At 42.9% G+C, this 19,043-nt stretch overlaps 1 protein-coding gene across 1 annotated transcript; it reads right to left on the bottom strand.

The window, feature by feature from the left end:
• Nucleotides 1-7,522: 7,522 nt before the first annotated feature.
• On the bottom strand, nucleotides 7,523-8,003 carry LOC307103839 (large ribosomal subunit protein uL14-like). Its single transcript, XM_079778379.1, has one exon. The coding sequence runs from the start codon at nucleotides 7,991-7,993 to the stop codon at nucleotides 7,571-7,573; it is 423 nt and encodes a 140-aa protein (XP_079634505.1). The 5' UTR covers nucleotides 7,994-8,003; the 3' UTR covers nucleotides 7,523-7,570.
• Between the last annotated feature and the right edge of the window lie 11,040 nt (nucleotides 8,004-19,043).

Here is a 19,043-nt window from a genome sequence, read left to right as displayed (position 1 = left end):
TAGGCTCTTCCTTGCCTGCACCGGACACTTTTAATCCACTCAAGGTGGGGAGGGCTGACCTCCAGTTGGTAATCAAGCAAGTGTTCACTCAGTGTGGCCAGAATGAAATGAACAGCTGCCCTGGGTTGGGCCTGCCTCCTGAGTGGTGTTCCCAGTGTTACACATACATGGTGTGTATCCAAGGTTTAAAGGTTGGTTCTGGTCTTGTCAGAAACAGGACAGGGCCAGTTTGAACTGGTTCTATGGTTACAAACTACCCAATTAAAATATGGGCAAAAGATCAGAACAGACACCTTACCAAACACAATGTGCAGATAGTGAATAAACATAAAAAAGTGTGGTCATCATCATATGTCAATAGGAAATTTCAAATTAAAATAACAAGATATTACTACATCCATATTAGAATGGCTGAAATCCAAAACACTGACAACACCAAATGCTGATGAAGATGTGAAACAACCGAGACTCACACATTGCTGGTGGGAGTGCAGAATGCTGTGGAAGACAGTTACTAGAATTGCAAAGCTACACAGTCTTAACATGGAATCCAGCAATCATGCTCCTAGATACTTACCCTACTGAGTTGAAAATTTATGTGCACATAAAATCCTGCACACAAATGTTTATAGCAGCTTTATTTATATTTGCCAAAAGTTGCAAGCAACCTAGATGTCCTTTAATAGGTAAATGGATTAACAAGCTATCATGCATCTATACAATGATATGTTATTCAATAATAGTGATATAAAGAGAAATGAGCAATCAAGCCTTGAAAAACAAGGAAGAAACTTAAAAGCATATTGCTAAGTAAAAGAAGCCAGTCTGACAGGCTACATACTGTATGAGTCCAACTATATGACATCCTGGAAAAGGCAGAATTATGGAGACAGTGAAAGGTTTATTCAGTGGTTTAGGGGCTCATTGTTTGTGTGGGTGGGAGGAAGAGTTAGAACTCAGGGTAGGAAATAAAACAACTCTGTATTATACTGTCACGGTGGATACATGACATTAGCCATTTGCCAAAACCATAGAATGTGCAACACAAAGAGTAAGCCCTAATGTAAACTATAGACTTTAATTAATAACATTGATTCATCAATTGTAACTAAATACCACACCAATATGAAATTTTTCTAACAGGGGAAACTTTGAATGTAGAAAGAGCTGTTAAATGAAAACTAATCTCTGTACAATTTTTTTTCTATAAACATAAATGTGCTAAAATAGACTTAAATATTTTTCTAAAAATTAGTTATATAAAAATTGAAAGGATATATAGTAACAGATGACATTGATATTTGTTGTGGGCAGAGTGAGTAGACAGGATTTAGTGATATTTTATAAGTATATACATATGTCAAAACATTAAATTGTACACATTAAATATATGGAAAATAGGCCATTGTATGTAAAATATAGCTCAATTAAACTGCTAAAATATTGCAAACATTAGTACACTTCTCGCTAAATACTTCAGCATGCTTATCATTTGCTAGTCAATATTTATATTTTTCTTATTTTGAGATAAGATTTGCATACAATAAAGCATAAATGGACATGGATGGGTTTTGGCAAATGCAAGCAATTACATAACCCTAATCTCTATCAAGATATAAAATACTGCATTCACTTCTGATAGTTTCCCCATATCCTTTCCAATTCAATGTCTCCTATATTAGTCCCCAATGCCTTCACCCACCATAATTAGGCAAGCACTCTCTTGTTTCTCACCACCATATGATGCTTTTGCTAGCATCAGATCTAGTTTCACTGCCCTGTGAATCCTTTATGCTCCACTTATTTATCCCTCCCACTTTGCCCAATCTCTGGCAACCCCTGATTTTTTTGTGGTCTCTATAGTTTTGCCTTTCCCAGAATGTTGAAATCATACAGTATGTAGCCTTTTCAGATTGGCTTCTTTCACTTAGTGATAGCTCATTTCTTTTTAATATTGATTAAAGTCCTTTTTCCTGAAATTTTTAATATTTAATACAGAACAGGTTTTCTGGTAATAAATTTTTACAGCTTTATTTGTTTAAAAATTTATTTTTTTCACTCCTATATTAAGAGGGGTGGAGGGTAGAAAAATCTATGTTTTCTTTTTCTTTTAACACTTTAAATATCTTGTTCCATTGTATTTTGCTTTGCCTAGTTTCTGACCGCAAATTTACAGCCATTTTATCTTTATTCAATTGGTTGCTGGAATTTTTACTTTTTTCTTGATATTTTAAAATGTTTTTATATATTATTGATGTTTAATAATTTATTATTACTTACCTTGCTTTTGTATTATTTTTTGAAAAATATTCATGGAATAAATATTTATAAATTTAAAATAAGCTTATGATATCAATTTTTATTACCAGCTCAGCAAACTTGAGGAATATCTATAAAACCTCTGCATCTCTATTTCCCTTATCTGGAAATTGAAAAGATGAGTGGAGACTATCAAATTTCCTGTACACTCTAAAATCTATTTCTTTAATTTTATTTGACTCTTAAAACTATCTCATAAGGAAGAGAAGATAATCATATTAATTCTAAGATTATAAATTAGAAAAACAATTTAAAAGAGATTAAACAATATGTCTATGATTATGCAGCTAAATATCAGAATCTGGCACTCAAATTAATTTGGCAATTAATAATGCCCTCTACTAAGATATCCCCTCTGTTATAACTTACTTCCCCAATTACATTATTTTTCTGTGTACTTGTGCCCTGTTTCCTCACCTAGATTGTCAGGTGTTGTGTGTGGGTTTTATTTTTTGGGGGGGTCTTACAATTTTAATTGACTTTAATGATGATTGTTCATCTGCAAGGATTAATATTATGTTCATTAAAAATCATTCAATACAAAATAAACTTGTTTGAAACTGCAGTTTGTGTCCCCACCATAGACTCCATCCTGGACTGCTCAGCAAGGCAAAACCCAATGGTACCCCAAGCACCTGCAGCTGATACCTGCAGGGAAGGGAGTATAGCTTAGAACAGGGACAATTAAGATGTGAGACTCAAAGCAGATCCAGCCTCTGGACTAAGGCGTCCCCGACCACTGGGCTACTAGGGGATTCCACCTCAATCAGGTTCCCCAGGGCCAGAAAGAGACAGTGACTCACATTCGCCTACACTAGAAAAGCTCCCAGGAGTTCCAGGATAGACATACCAATTCAACAACATCAGAGCAAAACCGTGAGCCCCACAAATAGCAAAGTCTAAGTACCTGTATAACAGCTGGCACGACTACATTGGGGTTGAACCTCACTGACAGGAAGTTGTGGGGGAGATTGCTCCCACACATGGGGCATCAACAATCAAGTCCAAATTACAACAGGAAAGCACAAACAATGCACACAAGGGACATTCCTAGAACATCCACCTTAGATGAACAAAGAGACTACACCTCTGACCCCTCAAGACACTTTCTACATAAGACCATTCCACAAAGACTCAGAGGCATAGCAGTTCTATCTAATACATCAAAGCAAATATAAAGAGACAACTAAAGTGGGGAGACAAAGAAACTACCCCCGAATGAAAGAAAAGAAGGAATCTCCAGAAAAAGAACTAAATGAGATGGAGGCAAACAACTTATCAGACATAGAGTTCAAAACAATGCTTATAAAGATGATTAAGGAACTTAGTGCAAAATACAACAGATGAAAAGGAAAATAGAGGCCATGAACAAGAGCCAGACAGAAATGAAGAATGATATATCTGACATCAAGAACCACTGGAAGGTATTAAAAGTAGATTGGATGAAGCAGAGGATTGAATCAGTAATTCAGAAGATAAGGCAGAAATAAATACTCAATTAGAGCAGCAAATAGAAAAAAAATAATTAAAAAGCAAAAAGAAAGCTTAAGGGAGCTCTGGGACAACATAAAATGTAACAATATCCACATTACAGGAAAACCATAAGTATAAAGGGGTGAGCAGGGAACAGAGAACATGTTTAAAGACATAATGACAGAAAACTTCCCTTACCTGGTGAAGGAAAATGTCACACAAGTTCAGGAGGCACAGAGAGTCCCAATCAAGATGAACCCAAAGAGACCCACACCTAGACACATCATAATTAAAATGGCAAATGCAAAAGACAAAGAAATAATCTTAAAGGCAGAGAGAGAGAGAGAGAGAGAGAGAGAGAGAGAGAGGGAGGGAGAGAGAGAGAGAGGGAGAGAGAGAGAGAGAGAGAGAGAGAGAGAGAGAGAGAGAGAAAATTACCTACAAAAGGTTTACCATTAGAATGTTAGCTGACTTCTCAATAGAAACACTTTAGGCCAGAAGGGAGTGGCATGTAGTACTCAAAGTAATGAAAAGCTAGGGCCTAAATCCAAGACTAATGTATCCAGAAAGACTATCATTTAAAATTGAAAGAGAAATAGAAGATTTCCAGACAAAAAAAGATTAAAGAATACATTACCACCAAACTAGCAATGCAAGAAATGTGAAAGGGAATACTTCAGGAAGAAGAAAGGAGAGAGAGAGAGGATTATAGCCATAAAGAAAATAAAAATGGCAATAAATAAATACCTATCAATAGCAACCTAAATGTACATGGATTAAATGCTCCAGTCAAAAGACATAGGGTAATTAAATGGATAAGAAAACATGACTCATGTATATGCTGTCTATAAGAGACCTACCTCACAACAAAAAATACACACAAACTGAGAGTGAAGGGATGGAAAATAATATGATTATCTTCTCTTCCTTATGAGATAGTTTTAAGAGTAAAATAAAATTAAAATAGACTTCAAAACAAAGGCCATAACAAGAGACGAAAAAGGCCACTTCATAATACTAAAGGGAATGATTCAACAATAAAATATAACCCTTGTAATCATTTATGCACCCAACAAAGGAATACAGAAGTACATAAAAAACCTCTTGATGAAACTTTAAGGGAGAGATTGACAGCAATACAATCATAGTGGGGGACTATAACTCCCCACTGACATTACTGGATAGATCTTCCAGACAAAAAAATTAAAGAAACACAGGCCTAAAATGACACACTAGACCAGATGTACCTAACTGATATTTACAGAACACTTCAGCCCAAAGCAATAAAATATACATTCTTCTCAAGTGCACATGGAACATTCACAAAGATAGACCACATGTTAGGGCACCAAAAAAGTCTATACAAATTCAAGAAGATTGATATAATATTAAGCATCTTCTCAGATCACAGTGGCATGAAGTTAGAAATCAACTACAATAAAAAAACCTCAAAAATACTTAAACACATGGAGGCTAAATAGCATGTTATTAAAGAATGAATGGGTTACCAATGAGATCAAGCAAGAAATTAAAAACTTCCAGAAAACAAATAAAAATGAACACATAACCACCCAAAACCCATGGGACATGGCGAAAGCAGTTCTGAGAGGGAAGTTCCTAACATTACAGGACTACCTCAAGAAACAAGAAAAAGGACTAATAAACTATCTAACCATACAACTAAATGAATTTTTAAAAAGAATAGCAAGAAAAGCCCAGAGAAAGTAAAAGAAATAAAATAATAAAGATCAGAGTGGAAATAAATGACATAGAGACTGAAAAACAGTACATAATGCAATAAATCCAAGAGCTGGTCCTTTGAAAAGATAAACAAGATTGAAGAACCCTTAGCCAGACTCATAAAGAAACAAAGAGAGAGGACCCAAATAAATAAGTTCAGAAATGAAAGAGGCAATATAACAACAGACACCACAGAAATACAAAGGATTGTAAGCAAATATTATGAACAACTATATTTTAACAATCTGGACAACCTGGGTGAAAAGGACAAATTCCTAGAAACATACAATATTCCAAAAATCAATCAGGAAGAATCAGAAAACCTGAGTAGGCTAATAACAACGGATGAAATTGAAGTAGTAATTATAAAACTTTCAGCAAACAAAAGTCCTGGACTGGATGGATTTACAGGTGAATTTACAGGTGATTATTATCAACATTCAAAGAAGAACTAACACCTATTCTCCTCAAACTTTCCAAAATATTTAAGAGGAAGGAATGCTGGGACCGACCAGCAGACCCTTAATGATGGATGAATGATTACTTTGACACATGTTTCAGTGAAAGAGAGGCTAAGGGACTACTTGGTTATAGCCACCAAGTAGCCTCGATTGCCTGCCTCCTTATGTTTTTATTGTAACAACAGCTTAAACTAAAATTAACTTTTAGATACTATCAGCAGGATAAGCATCCTTGAGAAGATACATTCATCTGTAGTGTCTTTTAAGCAAGGATGTGTCTAAGTAAACATCCAGGGGCTCAGACTTGTTTGGAAAAGTCAAGGCAGGGGCAGGCACCTTCATCCAACTCCTATCTCATGCCTCCCCACAAAGGAATACTTCCAAGCTCTTTTTACAACGCCAGCATTATCCTAATTCCAAAACCAGATATATAGGTACTACAAGGAAAGAAAATTACAGGCCAATATCCCTGATGAACACAGATGTTAAAATCCTCAATGAAATATTAGCAATTGGATCCAGCAATATATTAAAATTATCATACACCATGATCAAGTGGTTTTTATTCTGGTGATGCAAGGATGGAACAATATCTGCAAATCAATAAATGTGATACATAACATAAACAAATCCTAATATATAAAAACCGTAGGTCTGTCATATCCACAATGACCAGAGGCTTGACCTAATGCCCAGGCTGCACATGAAACACACTCTGGTGGGTGGGGACTTGTGGCAGCGGAGATGAGGATGGGGAAGGCGGGGCTGGAACTCACACTCACTCACAACTGCACACATGTACAGACACACACAGCACCCACCAATTCACAGCCCTTTCTCCCTTTCTTTCCCTCCCTCCCAGCTCCCTCTCAGAGCCTCTCTCAGAATGAGGAAACAAAACAGACTGGGACTGAAGAGGCCTGGATGGAGTGGAGGGCGGGCAGAGGGTGGAGCTGCCCCCACTGGCCCCGACCCTCCCAGCCAGGAAAGAGGAAGAGGGAGACAGGGAGGCAGGGAGGCCTGGAGAACTGCTGAGAAAAACAGAGAGACAGAGACTGGGCAAGGTCAGGCTGGCAGGGGAGGGCAGTTGGGGGTGAGATCAGGCCAGCAGGAGAGCGCAGTTAGGGGTAATCAGGCAGGCAGAGGCAGTTGGGGGCAAGATCAGGCCAGCAGGGCAGGGCATTTAGGAGCGATCAGGCAGGCAGGCAGAGGCAGTTAGGGGGATCAGGCAGGCAGGCAGGCAGAGAGGTTAGGGGAAATCAGGCAGGCAGGCAGAGGCAGTTAGGGGCGATCAGGCAGGCAAGCAGGTGAGTGGTTAGGAGCCAGCGATCCCAGATTGCAAGTCAGACATCCCCCAAGGGGTCCCAGATTGGAGAGGGTGCAGGCTGGGCTGAGGGAACTCCAGCCTCCATGCATAAATTTTGTGCACCAGGCCACCAGTTGAAAGATAAAAACCACATGATCATATCAATAGATGCAGAAAAAGTATTAGATAAAATCCAGCACCCTTTTTTTTTTAAAAAAGAAAATATGTCACCGATTTTTAATGGGTTTTTCTTTACAAACACACCAGAGAATCATGCAATGCTGCCAGCATTGGACGCAATCCTGGGCCACAAATCTGCACACTCCTTTGCAACAGGTCCTGTGATGGCAGAACCTTTCATTTCCCCTTTATTATTTACTATGACCCCTGCATTATCCTCAAAATAAAGAAACACGCCATCTTTTCTCCGGTATGACTTCCATTGTCTAATTCCCACCACTGGATGTACCTTCTTTCTGAGCTCTGGTTTGCCTTTTTTTACTGTGGCCATCACCATGTCACCCACACCAGCGGCAGGAAGCCTGTTCAGTCGTCCCTTGATCCCCTTCACGGAAATAATGTACAGGTTTTTGGCTCCTGTGTTGTCAGCACAGTTGATCACGGCTCCTACCTGAAGACCCAGGGAAATCCGGAATTTCACCCCGGAGGACCCACCACGTCCTCTCTTCGACATCTTGGATGCTGGAAAGGGATGGAAAAGCACCTTTTTTTTTTTAAAATAAAAACTCTTAGTAAAGTGGGAATAGAGGAATAATACCTCAACATAATAAAGGCCATGTATGACAAACATACAACCAATATCATACTTAATGGGCAAAAACTGAAAGCATTTTCCTTAAGAACAGGAACAAGACAAGGATGTCTGCTTTCACCACTCTTACTCAACATAGTACTGGAAATTCTGGCCACAGCAATCAGACAAGAAGAAGAGATAAAGGACATCCAAATTGGAAAGGAGAAAGTAAAACTGTCATTATTCACAGATGACATGATATTGTACATAGAAAACCCTAAAGACTCCACTAGGAAACTACTAGACTTAATAAATAAATTTGGCAAGGTAGCAGGATACAAAATAACATCCACATATCTATGGCATTTTTATACTTGTACTAGAGGCTCGATGCACGAAATTTGTGCATGGAAGTGTGTTTCCCTCAGCCCAGCCTGCACCCTCTCCAATCTGGGACCACTCGAGGTCCAGTAGGATCGGGCCTAAATGGGCAGTCGGACATCCCTCTCACAATCCAGGACTGCTGGTTCCCAACTGCTCACCTGCCTGCCTTCCTGATTGTCCCTAACTGCTTCTGCCTGCCAGCCTGATTACCCCCTAACCACTCAACTGCCAGCCTGATTGATGCTTAACTGCTCCCCTGCCAACCTGATTGCCCCTAACTGCCCTCCCCTGCTGGCCTGATTGCCCACAACTGCCCTCCCCTGCAGGCCATCTTGTGGCAGCCATCTTGTGTCCACATGGGGGCAGCCATCTTTGACCACATGGGGGTGGCCATCTTGTGTGTTGGAGTGATGGTCAATTTGGATATTACTCTTTTACTAGATAGGATATATTTCCTAGGGCAAAGGAAACTAAAGAGAAAATAAACAAATGGGGATACATCAAAATAAAAAGTTTCTGCATGTAACCACCATCAAAATGAAAAGGAAGAGAACATATTTGCCAATGATACATCTGATATAGGGCTAATATCCAAAATATACAAATCCATAATATCCAAAACTCAACAAAAGGAAGACAAAAAATCCAATTAAAAAATGGGCAGAAGATCTGAACAGGCATTTCTCCAAAGAGGACATTCAAATGGCCAAGAGACATATGAAAAAATGCCCAAAGTCACTAAACCTTAGAGAAATGCAAATTAAAACCACAATGAGATATCACCTCACACCTGTCAGAATGGTTATAAAAAAATCAACAAACAACAAGTATTGGCAAGGATGTGGAGAAAAGGGAACACTATTTTACTGCTGGTGGGAATACAAATTGGTACAGCCACTATGGAAAAATTAAAAATGGAACTTCTGTTTGACCCAGTGATCCCACCTCTGGGAATATATCCTAAATATCCCTAAACACCAATCAGAAAGAATATATGCACCTCTATGTTCATAGTAGCATTATTTATAGCTAGAGGCCCAGTGCACGAGGGGGAGGTCCCTCAGCCCGGCCTGTGCCCTCTCACAGTCTGGGAGCCCTGCCATCAATTGTCCTGCAGAGGGAGGCCCTGCCCACCCTCCTTGCCCCCAACAGCTCTCTCCTGCAGGCCTGGTCACCCCCAACTGCCCTCCCCTGCTGGCCTGGTTGCTCCCAACTGCCCTCCCCTGCTGGTTTGATTGCCCCTAACTGCCTCTGCTTCAGGTCCCACCACCATGGCTTTGTCCAGAAGAGGGCAGGTCAACCTGGTCTTATTAGCATATTATCCTTTTAGTAGTATAGATAGATTATATAGGATAGGATTGCTTAAATGGGGGGGGGGGGGAAAGAAAGCCTTTTTCAGCAGGAAGAGATGCTCTTGGCAGATAAAAATTCATAATCCCTATATCTGGACTGATAGCCAGCCATATGCATTATACTGCCAAACCGGTCATTAAAAAATTGAACCACTTTCTTACACCTTTCACCAAACAGCTGTTGCCCTAAAAAGCCCTCTTTGGCCCCCACCTTAGGTTCTGCCTTCACAGTTCACCCAGATTAGTTCTGATTGGTCGATTTTGATGCCAGTCAACGTCAAAAACTCTGCCTCCTAGGCAGCCATTTGCTCCTGGCAGTTCACCCAGATTTGGTTCTGATTGGTCGGTTTCTATGCCAGTCAGCGTCTCCAGGCCTATCTCCAGGCCTGATCTGCAGCCTCCGTGGCAGCTGCTGTACAGGCCTTGACTCTCTCTCTCTTGGGGCCTTGCCAGGAGCCCCAGCAGCTGCAGATCAGGCCCTGCTTCTCTCTCTGGGCCTGATCTGCAGCCACTGTGGCAGAGGCGAGGTCGTTAGGCCTCTGGCCCAGCCCCTGGCTGGAGGCTAACGACCTTGCCACACCCTCCTTGCCCTACCTACCCCTCCCACCACCCTGCCCACCGGCCACAAGCCTTGCTGTGATAGGAGCCTGTGGGCCTCAGAGGAGGGACCGAGATGTGCTCCATGCACTTCCTGGTTACCAGTTGTCTGTATGGTCATTTAGGTCATGATGGCCCATGACTTTTATAATGTAGATAGGTAAGATTTGGAAACAGCCCAAGTGCCCATCAGTAGATGTATGGATAAAAAAGCTGTGGGACATTTACACTATGGAATAAAAGAGGATCTCTTACTCTTTGTGACAGCATGGATGGACCTTGAAAATATTATGCTAAGTGAAATAAGCCAAACTGAGAAAGACAAATATCATAGGATCTCACTTACTCATGGAATATAATGAACAAAATGAATTGACCAATAAAATAAGACTCAAATCTTGGAAGGATGGAACAGACTAACATATCTCGATGTGGGGTTGGGGGGATGTGAAGAGATAAACAAAAAAACTTATATACTTACTTGAGGCCCGGTGCACAAAATTTGTGCAGGGGGGGTCCCCTCAGCCCAGCCTGCACCCTCTCCAATCCGGGAACCCTCAGGGGATGTACAACTGTCGGTTTTGGCCTGATTTCGGGGATCTGGCCTAAACCGGCAGTTGGAAATCCCTCTCACAATCCTGGACCGCTGGCTCCCAACCGCTCACCTGCCTGCCTGCCTTGTTAGCCCTAACTGCCCCCTCTGCTGGCCTGGTCACCCCCAACTGCCCCCTTCTGCCAGTCTGGTTGCCCTTAACTTCTCCCCCCCTGTTGGCCTGGTCACCCCCAACTGCCCTCTCCACCAACCTAGTTGCCTCTCATTGCCCGCCCCTGCCGGCCTAATTACCTCCAACTGCCCCCTTGCCAGCCTGGTCAACCCCAACTGCATCCCCCACTGGCCTGGTCACCCCTAACTGCCCCTCCCAGCAGTCTGGTCGCCTGTTACTGCCCTCTCCTGCCAGTCTAGTCATCCCCAACCGCCCCCTCTGCCAGCCTGGTCGCCCCTAACTGCCTCCCCTGTCAGCCTGGTAGCCTCAACTGCACCCCCTGCTGGCCTGGTTGCCCAAAACTGCCTCCCCCGCCAGCCTGGTCACCCCATGAAGCCTGCTGTTCAGTCATTTGGTCATCCCTCACTAACTCCCCTGCCAGCCTGATCATAGGGAGCCATCTTGTGAGGGTGTGACCATCATTTTGCATATTATTCTTTATTATATAGGATATGCAAAGACATGGGCAATAGGATAGTGAAGAACTGGAGCAGTCAGTAGGGGCTGAGTGGGGGAAAGGGAGAGGAAATGGAAGACATCTATAATACAATCCTACCTAATAAAAGAGTAATATGCAAGTTGACTGTACCTTCGCTACACCCATAAGCCATGCTCACCAGTTACGCCCACCAGCCAATCAGGAGCAAATATACAAATAAACCCAATCAAGATCTCTGCAGCCACAGAGAGCAGGAGGGACGCTTGGGTTTCCCCGGAAACAGAGGAAGACAAGCTTTCTGCCTGCCCTTCCTAGCCTAGGCCTCCACTCAAGGCTACAAAGTTTCAATTATAGAAGGCAAACAAATCCAAACATAAATGGCGGCAGCCACTGAGCTGGAAAGAGAGGGAGGCAAGGGTTGCCCCGGCAATGGAGGAAGCCAAGCTTCTGCAGCCCTGGCCAGCCCAGGCCTTTGCTTAAGGCTACAAAGTTTCAATTATATTAGATTCATAAGTGCCAACAGAAATGGCTGCTCCCATGGAGCGAGCAGAAGGCTTGGCTCCGCTCCAGGCTACAAAGTTTTAATTGTAGAAGGTAAATAAACCCCAGATACCAGGGCCTCCGCTTGGGTAACCAGGGGGCGTGGCCAGCCTGCAAACCACCACAGGCCCCTCGCCCAGGCTGTCCCACGCCCCAAGGGAACCCCCACCCTGATCCAGGACACCCTTCAGGACATACCAGCTGGCCCCCACTCGTGCACCAGGCCTCTATCCTATCTAATAAAAGAGTAATATGCAGATTGACCATCACTCCAACACATAAGATGGCTGCCCCCATGTGGTCAAAGATCCTGCCCCCATGTGGATACAAGATGGCCACCACAAGATGGCCAGCAGGGTCGGGCAGTTGGGAGGGACCAGGCCTGCAAGGGAGGGCAGTTGTAGGTGATCAGGCCAGCAGGGGAGGGCAGTTGGGGGTGACCCAGGCCTGCAGGGGAGAGCAGTTGGGGGGGAACAAGCTGGCAGGGGATGGCAGTTATGGGTGACCAGGCCTGTAGGGGAGGGCAGTTAGGGGCAAACAGGCTGGCAGTGGAGCAGTTAGGCATCAATCAGGCTGGCAGGGGAGTGGTTAGGGGGTGATCAGGCTGGCAGGTGGAAGCGGTTAGGGGCAATCAGGAAGGCAGGCAGGCGAGCAGTTGGGAGCCAGCAGTCCTGGATTGTGAGAGCGATGTCTGACTGCCCGTCTAAATGGGCAGTCGGACATCCCTCGAGGGGTCCCACATTGGAGAGGGTGCAGGCTGGGCTGAGGGACACCACCCCCCCTCCCCGTGCACGAATTTTGTGCACCGGGCCTCTAGTCAACAATAAAAATATATTTAAAAATAAATGAACTTATTCTTCCCAAATAGCTTTCTATGTATGCCCTCTGATGCCAGGCATTTTCCCTCAGTGTCCTTGTTACATGGCTTGACATAGACAGAGCCCCACCTATTAGTCCCATGGACACAGTGATAGGTATGTGAGCAAGGGCAGACCATAGGGCAGCAGACCTGATGGGATGGCTATGACTATTGGCCAGGTTACCTCCCCTAAAGAATGAGGTGTTATGATTGGCTGGTTACATGCCATGGGAAATGTATCTGTGATTTTCCTCAAATCCCTAAATGTGGCCTGTACAGAGTAGTGAGGGAAAAGTATGCATTCCTTTTATTTTACTCTTTAGTGCAAATTTGAATTTGGGCGGTACATCTGAAACCATTTCTCCTTAAAATATATTTGTACCCCATGTGCAATACAGGACTTGCCCTGGGATAAGTGTCAAGTTGGCAGCAGAGTTCAGGCTTGCCTCCCTTCACACCTGATCTTCCAACCTCGAGGCTGTAGCACCACAGCCCAGGTTACATCTAGAAGGGAGGTCTAGGTACATGTGTGCAGAATTCACTCCTCCTCACTGTCTCTCTTCTTTCAACCTTTACGGCATTCTCTATCCTGGCACCAGGTTAACTTTTTTCTAAGTCTCACTTAATAAGATGTTAAAGCCCCGAGTGATTTGTATGGATAGATAGGTAACATAAATGCATAAATCAGTGGTCATAAAGCAAAAGAATGGATGATTCTTGTAGCAAACCAGAGATAAATAGGCACTATTGATAGAGAATAAATTAATTTTAAAATTATAATAAAGCACAGTCCCCAGCAGGAAATAAAACATCTGTATATTGACCTCAGTCTGTGGTCTGTGGGTCTGTGTCCCTCCAGGGATAATATTGTGCATTTGCTCAAAAGTCCTCAATGTCTTCTCCCTATTTATGTGGAAATATGGTTTTTTTCTCTGAATCTCAGCACACCAGGGCTCCACAGTCTGTCCCCTGCTTGCCTTCCCAGTTTTCTCTCCTCTGCTCCTCTACATCCCTGTTTAACTCTTCTATGGACTGTTCCTCCAGAGGTAGATTTTGTCATCTAAGTCTGCTTATGTCATCCTCTTTGCTACTTTGTCCCTTACAATCTGCCTGCTGAAATTCAGGACCTGTCTCATCTATACCTCCACAAGCAGGCTCTTCTAAATGACTCCTGCAGAGGGTGTATATCCTAATCCCTTATATTTGCATAGCTCTTTAGAGGAAGTGGATTGTGCTTACTCCAAGACCCTAGAAGACTCTGTTGTTTTTTGCCCAGGGACCTAGTAGACATGATTCCCAGCCGTCTTGCAACTGCTAAAGCCCTGACCAACCTGGAATGGCTTCTAAGATCCCACCAGATCTTGCTCTAAGATTCTCAATCATATGGCTTCAGAATTGATAAGTCTGGTTTGGAGCCAGATGAACCTGGGAAGATGGGACTGAGTCCCCCGGAATCTCCCATCTGTGGCCCAGAATATCTCTTCCTGGCTCTGACCTGAGGACCAGTGCCATAGAACCTGGAAGGCCAGTCAGCACCGCACAATGCATGTGCACTTGGTTTCTGTGCCACCAGATGTCAGACACCCAGCACTTCTTGGTCTGTGAAATGGGTGCCACCCAGATTAGCAGTCATCTTAGGGCCAGTGGTCCCCCCACCACACTCATGATGCTGAGTAGGAAAGGTTGTTTCAGCCACACCCTGTATGGCCTTGTGCCAGAAAGACACCCAGGGCCTCTGTGGAGAGAGATCTCCCAGGAGTTCCTCAGAAGCTGACTTCCCTGCACTGCCCTGTATGTCAAGGCTAAGGGGTTCCTGGGAGATCTGGCTTCAAGGGAAAAGGCACCTCTGTTTGGGAACAGGCTGAACCTTGGCAGCATGCAGTGTTCCCGAAAGTCTCTGTCTATGGCCAGGTCCAGGGACAGATCTCAGCGAGCCCGGCCCATGCATCACACTCGAGCATCGGACCTTACTTATCAGGCCATGTGGGCCTGTTGGATACAGCCTGCCCTGGTCTGCCAGACAGTATCCAGGGCCAGCACTTCCCAACACTTGGGCATTGATGAGGTTTGAATGGTGGTTATGGTCAGACCCCATAGTCCTGCTTTCCTTTTGCCTTGTGGCCTGTCAGGCAATTATGATTTTCAACTGTGACTTATCCCATGGGACCCTGGGTAGGTCTGGAATGGATTTCAAGATCCCAGGAGATCTCCCTCCAAGATTTTGAGATCTGGCTTCAGGGGAATTCATAACTCTTGTCTTGGAGCTGGATGGACCTTGGCAGCCCCGAGTGTCCCCCAGCGGCTGTCAGTTGTGTCCCAAACTATTCTGACCTGTCTCAGACTCAGACGTCAATCTCAGGATGCCTGGATGCCTAGTCATTGAGGAAAGCACATGCACAGCTGGTTCCCACAGACCTGTCTTCAGACATCCACAACTTGTATGCCCATTAAACAGCAGACCAGCAGACCTTATCATGGGGTCAGTGATTCCCTGCACTGCACTCTTGTTGGGGAATGGGGAAGTCAATTTGGCCAGACTCTTGATGGCACTGATCTGGGAAGATACACAGGCTATCGGTGGATGGGAGCTCTCCCAGGTGCTTCTCACAAGCTGTCTCCTGGCATGGCCCAGGCTTGCAGAGCCAATGAATCCCATGAGAGCTGGCATCAGGGAACCACAGTCTCTTTTTCTGTAGTGGTCTAGAGATCTGCAGCTTTATGTGTCATCCAGAATCCCTGCCAGTGGCCAGTCCTCTCCTACATGGTTGAACCCATGGAAATATCTGAGGGAGGCCACAGGCTGATCCTTGCATGGGAGTTCAAACCCGAGCATCCGCCCTCAATTGTCCAGCTCTACAGGCAGGTTGTATAGAACATGTCTTAGCCCATCAGGCATAGTCCTGGGTCTGGCAGTTTCCTCACTGAGCCCTTGAGGAGGAGGTTTGAATTGTTCTCACCTTTAGACCTCATAAGGCCCCTGCTGTCTTTCTCATGATTCCCAGGTCTCTCCTATCCCTTAGAACCTGGTCAGATTGAGAATATTTTCAGAGATGCCACATTTCTGACTCCAAGATTGGCAACATCTAGCTCCCTCTATTCCCCCTTTGCTGATAGTTTTTATCATAAACTAGAGGCCTGGTGCATAAAAATTCATGCTCTAGCGGGGGGTCCGTCAGCCCGACCTGACCTGTCTTATAGTCCGGGAGTTCTCAGGGGTTGGAGGTGACCCAGCACTCAGAGGAAGGTGACGCCCCCATCACACCTCTGCTGTTGCCACTGCCAGCAGTGCAAGCCTCAGCTGGCCCTGGTTACCTGAGCTTCGGGTGGCCCTGGGCAGCTGGGGGGGCTGAGGGGACTGGGGGACTCTGGAGGCAGGCACATGGCAAGGCCGGGCCCACCTTGGGGAGGGCCCGGCCTTGCCGCGTGCCTGCCGCCCCAGTGGGGCTGAGGTGACTGAGCGCTGCCATCTTGTGGCTGCGGGCATCACCATCTTTGAGGGCGGGGCAGTAATTAGCATATTTTTCCTTAATGGCTGTGGATGCTGCCATCTTTGCGATGGTGTGAGGGTCAATTAGCATATTCCCTTTTTATTAAATAGGATTGTTGCGGAATTTCAACAAATGGCTTTTCTGCATCTATTGATATTACTAAATGATTTTATCCCTCATTTTGCTTATATGGTATATCACATTTATTGATTTGTGGACATTGTATCAACCTTGCATCCTAGAATAAAGTCCACTTGATCATGGTGTATGATCTTTTAATGTATTGCTGGATCTGGTTTGCTAATATTTTGTGGAGGATTTTAGCATCTATGTTCATGAGGGATATTGGCTTATAATTTTATTTCTTTGCAGCGTCTTTACCTGCTTTTGTAATTAGGATTATGCTGACATCATAAAATAAGCTTGGGAACCTTTCCTCATTTTGAATTTTTTTGAAATAGTTTGAGAAAGATAGGTGTTAGCTCTTCTTTTTATTTTTGGTAAAATTCACCTGTGAAGCCATCCAGTCCAAGACTTCTGTTCATTGGGTGATTTTGATTATTGCTTCAATTTTGCTGGTTGTAATCTGTCCAGATTCTCTGATTCGTCCAGATTTAGTTTGGGAGATTGCATGTTTCTATGCATTGGATGAAGATTCTTCAATTTGGCATATAATGGTGCATAATATTTTTTTATAATCCTTTGCATTTCTGTGGTGTCAGTTGTTACTTCTTTTTCCTTGATGATTTTATTTATTTGGGTCATCTCTCTTGTTTCTTTTTTCTTTCTTTTTTTTTTTAAATTCTCACCTGAGGATATTTTCATTGATTATTAGAGAGAAGGGAAGAGAAAGAGAGAAACATTGATTGGTTGTTGTTGGAGACCGGGTGTAAGCTGACACGGTCCTTGCACCCAAAGGGACTAGCAAGGATCAGTCCTCTACCCACGCAGTTTTCCAAGGCTTGTTTGGATGGCAATTATCAGTAGAATGAAGGCAACCTTTCATGGCTTACCAAGAAGTCTGTAACTATTTACTGAGATTTACTGTACCGAGAATTTGTCCTTCTGCTCTGTCTCTCCCTTAGAGATTAAGAGGAACAAAGAATACATTCCTCTTGACAGACATTCTATTCAAGTGTTTGTGTATAAAAGGCATTATACAGTTAATAAAGCTGCTGCAGTCTCTCAATGACTCGTTGTCCTCCCGATCCCACTATCCTGTCTTTCTTTCTTTTCTCAATTCCCACCTCCCTACCTCAGCCCGGTTCAACCGTCAGGCTGGCCCTGACAGGTTGTTTCCTGCAAATGCCTTGAGGGAACTGGGGATCTAGCCAGCAACCTAGGTATGTACATTGACTGGGAATCAAACTGCAACCTTTTGGTGTACAGGACAATGCTCCTATCAACTGAGCCACACTGGCTAGGGATCTTTTTTTCTTGATGAGTCTGGTTAAAGGTCTGTCAATCATTTTATCTCTTTAAAGAACTTGATCTTGGTTGCATTGATCTTTTGTATTTTTTTTAAGAGTCTATTTTTAAAACTTCTGCTCTGATCTTTATTATTTCCTTTCTTGTGCTCACCTGTTGTTTTTCTAGTTCCTTTAAGTATAAAGTTAAAATTTCCTTTCTTCTAAAGAGTAATTTGAAACAAATACATTGAGAAAGCAGTTAATTTTTTAAAATTAGTGTATGTATATTGTTATAAATATTTACATTTTATGTCCATATGAATAGGAAGTAAAACAGAAGAAACATCATTATATTAAAGTGTTTATACAACTTTTGAATAAATTAAAATAATATGGTCATTAATTAAAGGAAACATATTACTTTTTATATTTTATTAATAGCTGTTGGGAAAAAAATCAAGAAAACATTCTTCACTCTGATATTATCAGATGTAAATAGATGTTCATAAAAATGAAACTAAATAAGAGACAGCAGTGAAAATATTTAAGATCCTTTCAATAAATAGAAAGAAAAAAGCATTGACTAGAGGCAAGGGCAAGAGGGGTAGCAATAACCATATATTTTTAAATTGATCTGGGAAGAAATAAAGACAGGGATCTCCTATTAGCATGATGATTTTTCTTTAAAAATTCAATCTGTGACAGCAATTTCAGAATCACAAAAGTCAAATCAAACCACTACAAAAATCCCAACTTGGCCATGTTTATAAAAAAGCTGTTTTCCCTTCTGGTCTTTTACGACAGGTTTTAGGTGAAATTAGAAGGAACATAAAATATTGTGAAGAGTCTGCTTAACAGCAAATAGCAGTCTTCTCACAACCAGTACCTCTTATAGCCAGCAGATGGTGCCCTCCATTAAGACAACCCTTCCCTCACACATATTACACAGAATAAGAATTAGGCTTATTTTTGGCCAGGGACAACTAAAAAAGGAATGGCAGTATTTTGTAGGAGAAAGAAGACTAAATTATGTTATTCTTCCCTAAGGATATAACCTAAAGTCTATGTTCATATATTTTCCAGGCTTTCAAACAAAAAGCTGTATTTTTCTATTAACACACCATTCAGCTTGAATTAAACTTTATTAATTCAAAATAA

This window comes from Cnephaeus nilssonii (genome assembly GCF_951640355.1).
Source record: "Cnephaeus nilssonii genome assembly, chromosome: 7".
Taxonomy (NCBI): Eukaryota; Metazoa; Chordata; class Mammalia; order Chiroptera; family Vespertilionidae; genus Cnephaeus; species Cnephaeus nilssonii.
This window is presented reverse-complemented; position numbering and strand designations above follow the sequence as displayed.